Source organism: Panicum hallii, chromosome 8 (assembly GCF_002211085.1).
Source record: "Panicum hallii strain FIL2 chromosome 8, PHallii_v3.1, whole genome shotgun sequence".
Taxonomy (NCBI): Eukaryota; Viridiplantae; Streptophyta; class Magnoliopsida; order Poales; family Poaceae; genus Panicum; species Panicum hallii.
Genome location: NC_038049.1, coordinates 43587148 through 43598743, shown reverse-complemented (window position 1 = coordinate 43598743; position 11596 = coordinate 43587148). Strand labels below are relative to the sequence as shown.

General features: G+C 42.2%; 1 protein-coding gene across 3 annotated transcripts; it reads right to left on the bottom strand.

The window, feature by feature from the left end:
• Positions 1-3219: 3219 nt before the first annotated feature.
• On the bottom strand, positions 3220-10446 carry LOC112903229. Of its 3 annotated transcripts, none has more exons than XM_025972460.1 (14): positions 10256-10446; positions 9581-10123; positions 9279-9373; positions 9010-9083; positions 8472-8539; positions 7241-7363; positions 6647-7078; positions 6069-6136; positions 5926-5980; positions 5340-5834; positions 5121-5246; positions 4846-4994; positions 4351-4428; positions 3220-3605 (listed from the first exon to the last, which is right to left on the bottom strand). In XM_025972460.1, exons 2-14 carry the CDS (start codon positions 10100-10102, stop codon positions 3509-3511), a joined length of 2382 nt encoding a protein of 793 aa, XP_025828245.1. In that variant the 5' UTR covers positions 10103-10123; positions 10256-10446; the 3' UTR covers positions 3220-3508. The 3 variants fall into 3 exon arrangements, with proteins under 3 accessions (XP_025828245.1, XP_025828246.1, XP_025828247.1); XM_025972461.1 differs by having other exon boundaries at positions 9013-9083; XM_025972462.1 differs by having other exon boundaries at positions 5376-5834; positions 10256-10441.
• Positions 10447-11596: the final 1150 nt, after the last annotated feature.

Genomic DNA, 11596 nt, shown 5'->3' with positions numbered 1-11596 from the left:
GTCAGATCTGTAAAAGGAACGATTTGGACTTTTGTGCGGGTATTGAATAGGTCTAGGGGTTATCGATAAAATTTACAAGACACAAGAAGAATAGAGAAATTACAAGATTCGCAGAGGGGGTCTATGCAAAACCTTAAGGACTCATCGTCCATGGCGGATGGGGCTCCTGGGGTCTCCTGGGGCCCTTCCTTGCCGCAGTTTGCTAGTAAGAATTAACAGATCGATGAGCAGATTTTATTTGATGTGCACCAGACACGATGCGTGATGGACGGATGCATCAATTATTACATGTACAGCCGTCAATAACGAGGCGGCGAGCAGCAGCATCACCACACCACCGGCACACTGCCTTTTTAGGTTTTCTGCGGTAGGTGCGATTGGTCTTGTAGCCGTTCAAATCACAAACACACGTGCAGGTGTCATCCGTGCAGTAGTTCCTATTCCCAGGCCGGAAACAAGGTGGCCGCCCACACCAGCGGCCGATGCCCGAACATGCAATGAAATGTTACAAGAGATCATCAAAAGCAAAGCAAGATGACCCATCGGAAAATCATGCAGTGCATGCAGCTAAAAGTTGGGGGTTGCCTACACGCTTGGTAGGATAGAGATGATCAAAAGAACCAGGAATAATGAAGTAGCCATCAGGTACAAGACCCTTCCCATGCTGGTGCCGATGAAGAGAATGCTTCTATCTCCACCTTGTTTGGAGAGAGGTACAATATCCCATATGTATATCTATGTTATAATAGAGGTATTATATATATAGAACTTTATATCCATATCTATATCTATATCCATTATACAGTGGTACTCGAAGTCACCCATGATGACAGCGTCTCTGGATCTTCACCTTCGTAAGCAGTTGAGCCATGACCAGCCGCCATAATTCATTTTGGGTGACCAAGGGGTAATTCATGAGGCTCCCGCCTCCTTGACAAAATGGCAAGCGGGCCGGGCTTCTTTGGTCGCCGTCGGCGAGGAACCGTATCTGGCATGAACAAATTTTATTTGATTTGCACTAGACATGCATGATGGATGATGGGTGCATCAATTGTTACATACACCAGGCCAGTCAATAACGCGGCGGTGGGCAGCAGCGCAACCACACCACCGGCCCACTACCTTTTTTAGGTTTTTTGCAGTAGGCACGGTTGGTCCTGTACCCGTTCAAATCACAAATATGTGTGCAGGTGTCATCCGTACGTGCAATAGTTCATGTTCGCAGGCTGGAACGAAGCAAGGTGGCCGCCCACACGGGCGGCCGATGCCTACAAGTGTTAGCACTAATTAAAGCACGACTGGTATATATCACAAATAATAAACAAACTATGATATAGATATAGATATGGATATGGATATGGTTATGGATATAGATATAGATAGATATATAGGTATAGAGAGTGCATGCCTACACGCTTGGCAGGATGGAGAGTTGGAAGAAACCATCACAAGAACCACCAAAGAAGTAGCCATCAAGTAGTGCACAATCCTTGCCATGCTTGCTGCTGGTCTTGACGGGAGAACGCTTCTATCTTTGCTTTAGTTTTTGTCTGGCAGAGATACATCACTTGTTTCTAATCTGTTCCAGCATTTGTAGGTGCTTTTACAGAGGAAAACCATGTTTCAGGAATTAATAAATTGATATCTCGAGTCTTGGATATCTCTTATCTTAGACCTAAATAATAAATATGTTGGAATCTAGTTCACATGGTCATTTGTTTTCTCTATATATAAATACTTGTATATCTATATCAGAGCTCAATATCAGTATATATAGTATGTGTGTGTATACCTATATATATATATATATATATATATATATATATATATATATATATATATATATATATACAGAGAGAGATGCAGATAGAGCTCTTCAATGTATCCTCTATCAGTATAGGTACTCTTCAGTTCTTCAGTGTAGGAACTGCTACGGCATCATCACCATGTTAATAATAGATAGAACATGCTTATTAAAAGGATAACTTTCTCCTCATCTCAAAGACTCAAACCTGCTCGTCGGCCTCAAGGGCAAGTACATTAGAGCCGTTTAATAGACGATCTCATACAATGACACATCATCTTGAGATGACTGAACAGACAACATTTACAATAGTTTGTCACTTTTATTGTCTCGTAGTAGTATCATAGCTCTTCATTTGAGGAACAAAAAAGAAAATATAGTAAGTAGTATCATAACAATAATTCGTATAATGGTGAGTAAGCGGTGTAATAATTCTTAATTTTAGCTTATGAGACGGTTGTTTCGCGAAGCAACCACCTTATTCTCTCTCTTCCCTTTCTTTCCTGCATATTATCAAAAATTTTACATGGATCTACATAAAATAATCTACAAAACGGCTAACGTGTAGCAAATGTACTTACTCTGACAACCAATAACCAATACGCGTTTGGCTGTTTGCTCCTCGGCCGCCCTGGTGGTTGCTGGTGACCGGTGAGCGTGGGCTCGTGGCATTCCTCTGAAGTCTGAACACCGCCACGGCGCATCCCTGCTACCAGTGCGCTCCCTGGCAGAATCGAATGGGTGGGCCTCATATAAGTTGCGAGAGCCCAGTATTAGCCTCCGGCCCCAAGTGCGTAAAAGCCCATGACAAGGCCTGATTGACAATGGGCCCGCCATGGATTTCTTCATCTGTTGACCCGAAGCGAAATGAACTTGTGGTTGTCTCCACGTGGATGTGGCCATTTGCGTAGAAAAATAATAAAAGAGCACAGCATGGGCTAAAGATGGAAACTTTAGGACCTCCGAGAATATTGGTTTCCTGAAAAGCACTTTACTGTTCTGGAAGCTTGGCAAACCCTCCAAACTAATCTGACCAAATGACAGGCACCTGGAGACAACCCAGCTAGATTTGATGGTAAGCAGCAGAATTGCAGATTTCCTATTACCCATCTTTGGCTATGGGTATCTTATGTACTAAGAGTTATCTTTTTTTTGTCCAAAAAAACAACGGTAGACACTCACACTCACGCACATCTACCTTATGATCCGCTTCTAGACATTGCTAGAGCAATGCAATGTGAGGATCACAAATGCCAAGATTAAAAAAGAAGAAGAAGCTTGCATGCCATATTCTAGAGACAAAAATCGTGCAAGGGTTTATCAATCATATATGGAGATTTAGCAACAGATTTACAGTTGATAACATCTTCAATCCAAACTAATGTGGTTGGTTCTATGCTTATTCACGTCATAGATGGGTGCAAAGGCCGAGACATTTCTTATTCCTGTCTAAAACAACCAATGATTCGTAGTGTCATCATCAATACAATCAAAGTATGCGAATCATTATTGGTTCACATAGTGGCATAGTATCATTTAGATAACATCATAATGCAGGCACATAGTTTCACCCACAAGTCGCATACTTGCAGTTCAAAATAAAATGGTAATTATCCCAGGACATAACAACACACATTATTATCCATAAGTACATAAACATAGAAGTTGAAAATAATGATTGTCTCTTATTGCCTCCTGGGAACGTCATCCATAGTTCCCGCTACCAATCTGCTTGCTTGAATTTGCAATCGGCAAATTAACTTCCATGATTGCTATCGTTGTCTCAAATGTGACAATGAGCCTATGTAATTAGATTAGATGATCAGAGGTTAGCAGTGTGAAATTGGAAACGATGATAACTGTAACAGAGAAAAACAAACAGGGCAAGCACAGTTGAGTTGAGCATTATGTTTACCGGCGACCATTTTGTGCCTCTGAACTTTAGACAATGAATTGGCATAATTCTTTTAGATGGACTTGTTATGACTTCATTCAGAACAGAATATACAATCATTTGTGTCAAAATTAGTTTTACATTTATCGCCTTTATTTGCTCACCCACAATGTTTTGGATTGTCCAAGTTTTAATGTATAGTATTTGTAGCATTTGAAACATTCAAACTTCATAAATTTTGACTTATAATTTGTTAATATATATGCATGCTTAGTGTAAATGCTATAGCAATAGATTTGTATTTCACGTATATTGTAATGTCACATTGATTTTGTAATAATTGATAATACAATGAAAGGGGAATTGGTGGTCAAACTATACTTCTATAGGCTTTTGCAACTCCTAATAAGCCCTATAAGAAGCAACATAGGAAGTATCATTTACTTTCAACGTTTCTTATAGAGCTTGCTTTAGAAAATTTCTGAAAATAATGCTAGCATCATTCACTTCTTTCATTCTTTAGTCAATTTGTACTTCCTACAAATCCCGTGGCGATTCCCAGGTTATCCTCTAGTTATTATAGAGAAGCCATGTCCAATTTGTATAAGTAGATAAATCACAATGCTGATACCAAAAAAAAAAAGAGAAGTACCTTGTTAAGCCATTAATGTCTGTGACAAATTTCAAATCACGACACTTCTCGTCCGTAATGTGAACCACTTCCTCAAGCCTATATAATTATGAGACCAGTGTTAGTGATATCTGTTGCCTTCAAGGACAAATAAAAACTTTACATGTAACTGGATTAAATGATGTATTGCCTGGCCAAGCCTCGCTCCCGCAACCCCAAGAACAAATCAGAAAACAAGCAATGCAGATGATGCTATTTTTTTTTTAAAAAAAACATTGATTGTGCTGATGGATTATATAGACCAACTACAGGTACCAACCCACCGGAACAGTTGTGCCAAGATATGAGATACATTATAGTCATGGTTACATAGGCGATCTTTAGGTTGTATTAAATCACAATGCAATCTTCAAATTTTTAAACCGAGTGTTGGTCAAAATTAGTATGTTTGAATCATGGAATGCGTGCATACTTTAAAAAAGAGAAGGGAGTATATTGAGAAGAAGCATTAGTTACTTGTAGGTATTGGCATCCCACAAACATATAGTCCCATCAGCTAACGTGGTAGCCAGTATTGGAAGCTTTGGTTGGCAAGCAACACGGCTCGTTTTGAGCCCACTCACGCCAAGAGTGTGAACAATATTTCCTGTGTCCAAATCCCGTATCTGCTTTTCACACAAATAAAAGAGAGAGAGAAGAGCGTTGTTAGGCCAGTTTCTGTCCCGTATATATGCACACAACTATTATCGATTCTGTTATGAAAATAATCATTAATGCTTAATATTCTTCACCTCAGAGTTGGGTGATTTAAAGCTCAAAGTAACCATCAAGTTCTGATGATTGCTAGTGAAGAAATAATCAGCGTTGGATGCCCCCTTCAGTGTTGTTTTAAGATTGGAAGAATTTATGTTCCCAACCTGTGCAGAGAAGACATCTTGTAACATCAAATATAGAAAAAGCTCCCGGAAAATAATTGAATTAGTTGATTCTTCACTAATTACGACACTCACACGTATGAGGACTAAGGAAAGGAAGAGCACGCAAACCTTTACAGTTTTATCATACAAAACACAAGCAAAAGTGTTGGTGTCCCTTGGGTTGAACTTGACACTTCGCACACCATCCTCATACGTACTTATAGGCTTCACATCAAATTCTTTAAATATTTGCCAGTCCTTGCTCCAGTCCCACAGCTTGATCTTTCTGTCGAAAGCAGATGATGAAAGAAGGTACGGCTCTGTTGGATGGACAGCCAACGAGTCGACAGATTTCTGATGGTATGCTCTGAATCTCGTGACCTTGTCCAGCTTATGAGTGTCGGTGTAAGCGTAGACATATATGTATCCTTCACCATCCCCCACTGCCAACCAATTCTCTTGAGCGATAAATTTGACTGAACAAACTGAATGTGGGACAGCCGTCTCTTTGAAAATTTGAGAAATGCTATGTATCCGACGCGCAATCTTGCCTGGGACCTCATTGACCTGTAACTCCATCACAATTTCCTGCCACATAATGAACAGACTAAGTTTCACCAAGATAAGGTTTACTGCATTAACAATTGTACTCTAGCTGTAAATGTAGCAGTAATGATACCTGCATCTGGTAGTCCCAAATGGAAAAATTCCCTCCCTCATGACCCATCACGATCCTGTTTGCATATTAGTGCAAATCAGAGGAAATCTTGGAATAACTAATACAAGAGTTGTGCCATTGGATGGGCTATATATATGACTCACCATGTCTTGGTAGGGTGCGCATCAATGGATGTCACGAAGGTCATATTCTTGATTGATTTTGATATGATCTGTAATAACCAGTTATTGCAAATAGTCATGAAAATTAATAACTGCAGGAAATCAAATGATCGATCTACTATACACTCAACAAAAATGATAAACAAAATTATCTAGGGCACATTTGATTGAAGGGTTCTGTTTTCACTTAAAGGCATCGATTTTGGAAGGAACATGAATTAACTGCAGGAAATTAAATGATCGATCCACAGTATTAGATATTATAGCTGTATATGTCTTGTATTTGACTTGTAATTGTCTTACTTGTACTCTAAGCCTATACGGCCTATATATACAAAAGGTCACCCCCCCCCCCTCCTAGGGTGTGTGGTGTTTGCCCAACTCTCTACACACAGCACTCTACAAACATGTTAAACAAAATTATCTAGGGCACATTTGATTGAAGAGTGCTGTTTTCACTGAAACGCATGGATTTTGGAAGGAACATGGAATATCCCAAGTCTAAAGTCTAAACAGGCCACATGTGGAGTGGGTAGCTTGAATCATGTCAAAATAGTTACCTGGCAGCTTCCTGGCTCAAAAGTGATAGCTGTCAGCATTGCCCGATACACCTCGGCCTGCTGCTTCTGAACGCGCTCCATGAAGCTACTGTCTATATTCAGCTTGCCACCAATGGATGATTCCAATTTGACAAGGTTATCCTTCGACTGTACAATGATCATCACCACCTCAAACTTGACTGTGTCTTGGGGAGGTTGTTCATGCATCTTCATTGTCACAGACACAACCAAAGAGGAATTGGACTCCATTATCATCGGTGTTCTTGTAAATCTCTCATGTGTTGGTTTAACCCAGACGCCAACGTAATGGTCTGTCTTGTTGGTGAGGGTCATTGGCCATTGAATAGTTTCCTTGTTTGGTTCGAAGGGGACGCGAAGCTTCAGCGGGTAGACCTCGAGAAGCTTACTAGTATTAGAGGACTGGGAGCGTATCTGCAAGCAACAGCCAAAAATAATCAACTCACAAAAGGTATCTTGACGCGCCATGTATGACAATTGGTGGATTCCAGCCATTTCAAACAACTTAGATTTAACATCAACCTCGCAATGCAGCAAGCTTCTTTGGAAGGCATGTTTGGATGAAACGAAAGGTACCTTATAGCTGCCTGCCTCTCCAGGCACCTCGGATACGCTGATTATTTTCTGAAGCTGGAATGGTGCTGCACAAACTGCCACTGACGGCACCTCGTCCACCAACTTGGAGACAAAGCTACTTGCCTACATAACAAATGAAGATCATCAATCATCACCCAAAAAAGAATGAAGGTCATCAAGACACAACATCTCATTAAAACAAACTTTGTTTCTGCTTGACAAGGAATTATCGTGACATATAACTTAGCTTAATTTCCAGGTAATTACTGAATTTTAGAAATTACCATCTAGATTTATATTCTCATGTTCCAAGTGCAATACTTGGTCAGATCTCGATTTGATATGGATTTATATTTGTCCAATACAGACCTCGTTAACCTTTGGTCTATGTAATCTAGAACTATTCATGGAGTAGCACACATGAGATTGTTTGGCCATACTGCTCATATGTGGCATGACACACTAACAAGAGATGCCTCTTCAGATAAAAAAATCCGAGGGGCAGTTGCCAGCACACCTCCGCCACCAACAATACCAATTTTCATCAGATATAAGAGGGCGATGAGTATATAGGCACCATAAGAATAATAGACAATATGTAAGATTACTATTGCCTCCACAGAAGGCCAGAATATGTATGTTCTGGAGAAAAAAAAAGGCCAGAATATGAGGAGACACCCTGTTTCCATATCATATCTTACTAGATTTACATCAAAAGTTGATGCTGGCAAATGCCTTTGGCCAGCATACTATGAAATAACTTCAAACTTTAATATATAAATTCTATTATCTGGAAACAGGGTTAAATGTCCAATGGTTCTCCTCGAAATATGGTTATACTTTTTATTCAGATACAGACAAAACAAATTGGTCAGACTTTACTATGTTATATACCAATTCTCCTAGATTTGTCGCTAAAACCTGAACCACCCACTGGCAGACTGACTTCAAACAAAAAAAGAACTATATTTTAGGTTACATTAGTTGCTGAAGAGTGAGAGAAAATAATACATTTATATTTATTTATTTAGACTCCATTTTTTTATAACATCACACTTCATCCTGGCTGGTAACAAATATTTCATGACATTCGAACCCTCCGTGTGTGTGTGTGTGTTGGCAAATCCTTTTTATATGAAGAAATCAATTATAGCTTGAGGCATCTTTTTGTATGAAATAAGCCCGCCTAACTATGACAATGATTCAAATGAAACTTAAGCATATGGAATACCTTGTCAATAATAGTACTAGAGCTATGTTGTCTAGTCACACTTTCCACTGAAGCAGACTCAGCTAAGCCTGTCAAAAGAACAGCAAACACATATCACAGTTTAGTTTACACATATTGAATATCTGTAAGAGCACATAATGACTATGATGCTGTAATATTCATTTGAAGGAGTGGAGTTGTAAACAATGGTGATGTCATTGAACTAGTTGCCATGGCATGTATGCCTACCTAGCCAGTAATGCATATCAATGTGAATTATGTTATTACTTGTCTCTTTGGACACTGATATGATCTCCAATACACAACTTTGACCATTATTTCAATTGTCCTAAACATTTGTTAGTAGTAAAACTTATATGGAGAATACAAATATCGATATTATCTTTCATGGCAAACCATGTAATATCATTTTGAAATGACAGACAAGCATTTGTGAGTACTAGTGGTAAAAGAAACTTTTTAAGTTTGGCTACATCCATTCTTAAACAGCATCGATTTGGGAACGGTCATCAGAACAACATGGAAGATGTGATATTACCACCTGATAAGGAAGCATGTGGCGCCACCTTGCTACGCCCTAGTCCGTTGTTTTTCTGAATCTTAAGTTCCGGCCTGCAATTTCCATGCAACGAAATCAAATGCCTTAGTGGAAAGTGAAGGTAAGAGTTAAATCATCGACATTTATAACCAACAAAATTCATAAATTAGATAAAAGAGGCGTATACATTAATTTGGATAGGCAGAGGCGAATATATTTGGATGGGCTCTGGGTCAGGATAATTGAGCATACTTCTGCGAATACCTTACCTGCCAACATCTGTTTTCTTTGTCTCCCTTTTGTTTCCATTTTGAGAACTGGCATATTCAGTTGAGTTCTGGTAGTCCTTCACTAATACTGCCACCTGAAATAGGAAGAGAAAATTGAACAAATTCATCATGTACCGTATTCTTACGACTAACCTTACATGATACATATATGGTAGTATTTATATTTTGAGCTGTATTTTAACAAAAACAAAACAAACAAATTTTGGTGCCATCCTGTAAAATCAGTTAGGCCATCACTACTCCTAGTGGCGTGGCAAATAAACTAAAAGCAACGACGATACCTCTTCTCGCAGATGAACATCAGGATGAGCAGCCACAATCTGCAAGATCCTGGCGAACATCGCGTTGGTGTAGGCGACGTCGGCGCGGAGCTGACCGACCGCCTCCTTAATCTCGGCCACCATCGCGGCGGTGTGGACGCCGTCGGCGAGGACCGCCGCGCTGAGGTTGAGCAGGACGTCGAGGCACACCCGGCGGAGTTTCTCGGCGACGTCGCCGGCCTCGAAGGCGCGGATCACGAAGTTGCGGCGCTGGCACCTGGCGATGAGCTCGGACGCGCGGCGGAGGGCGTCCCCCAGGCCCGCCGCCGCGTCCCGCCTCATCACCACCATCGAGCCGCCGCCCTCCGCGGCCTCGGGCGGCGCCCCATCCTGCAGGTGCGCGGCGATGGCGCGTAGCCTGCGCAGGAGCTCGCCGATCCAGCGGCAGTCCTCCGCGTTGTGGCCGGCCTGCTCCAGCGCGGCCTTGACCGTGAGGCCGAACTCCACGATCTGCGTGAGCATGCTGAGCAGGTCGAGGGCCATCGATCTCTTCCTCCGGTGGGTCTACAAATCAGCGGAGACACACGCATTAATCGAATTGGAAGATTCCTCCATGACGTTTGGGCGCAGCAATCGAATCGAATTGAGATTCAGTTAAGAGTGATGACGCGAGCAAGGAATGGCGCACGCACTGACCTGGCGCCGGTGATGAACTTGTCCTAGCTAATCTCGATCGATCTCCTCCTCCTCTTCGTTCCCCCCGGTGGCCGAGCTCGATCTCCCGGCGCTGTGGTCTCGGGCGAGGCAGGCCGCGTGTGCTCGGTCAGCTCACTTTCGCCGACTCCGATGGACGGGACCAAAAAGCAAGAGTCCTTTTTGTTCCCATCCACTTGTCCGCGTCTCCTCCTCCCCCGGTCAACCGCGTAAGATATTGCTTTGAGATTCGTAAATGCACACTTGTCAGACGGGGAGGCGGGGAAACAGCGGTGGTGGTTGCCGTGGCCGCCACGCTCGGAGCGACGGCATGCGTTGGCTTCGCCGGGAAGCAGCCCTGCGGCCGCCACGCTCGGAGCGACGGCACGCTGGTAGAAGGAGCCGGATCTCTGGCGGCGTGCCCGGGGTTGGTCGGCTTGGGCTAACCCGTTGGAGAGACTGACAGCTACGCCCCACCGCCGGTGGGGGGATTCAGGGAGGCCCACGTGTCAGTGTCACTCTGCAAAGCTAGCCCATGGATTCAGCCCGACCGGCACATGGGCCGGGATTCCGAGCTTGCAGGTTTGTGGGTTGGGCCTCGAAGGCGGAGGGGTTGGACCCAGCAATCGAAATAAATACTAGTTCTTCTGAAAGGTTGGAGATGTAAGTCATCAATTTACACCCCTGGGAGGAACAGTGTGTACTAGAATGGCAGCAAGTTTATTTTCTCTTTCCCCACCCGAACGTTCCCATGCACAATTCCTCAACAAATTGGAAAAAAAAATCGTATCCTCCAAATCTAAAAAACTAAACCGGAAGTTTATTTTCAGCGTGTAAAAACTATTTCCTCAATTCCAAACTATTAGTCGTGTTTGCTTTTCTATATACATAGAGTTTGTTATATATCCCGATGCATATTTAAAACTATATGCCTAGAAAAATTAAAATAATTAATAATTTGGGACGGAGGAAGTAATGTGGTAACGTTATCACATCAAGGAAAAGGACATGGGTTGATTATATTGCCATTTAATTATTTCCTTGAGAGCAATATGTAATCGGTCGCTGTAGCCGGAGGTACGTGATGGATCTTGCTGATAATCTCTCTCCATCCTTCCAAGCTAAGTCTTCTCTACGCGCTTAGATTCAGGAACGTGTTTAATTTCTTTGCTTCCCCCTTTCGTTTTTTATTATATATGTAGAGATCATGTGTGTGCACGCATGGTGACATGGCAGCGGTGCAGTGCTCAGTGCCCATGCCTGGAGGAGGGTCAACGTAAGAGCGCCTCTCTCCCTCTCTCTCCCTCTCACTCTCACTCTCCCACAGCACATGCACTCAGCTGG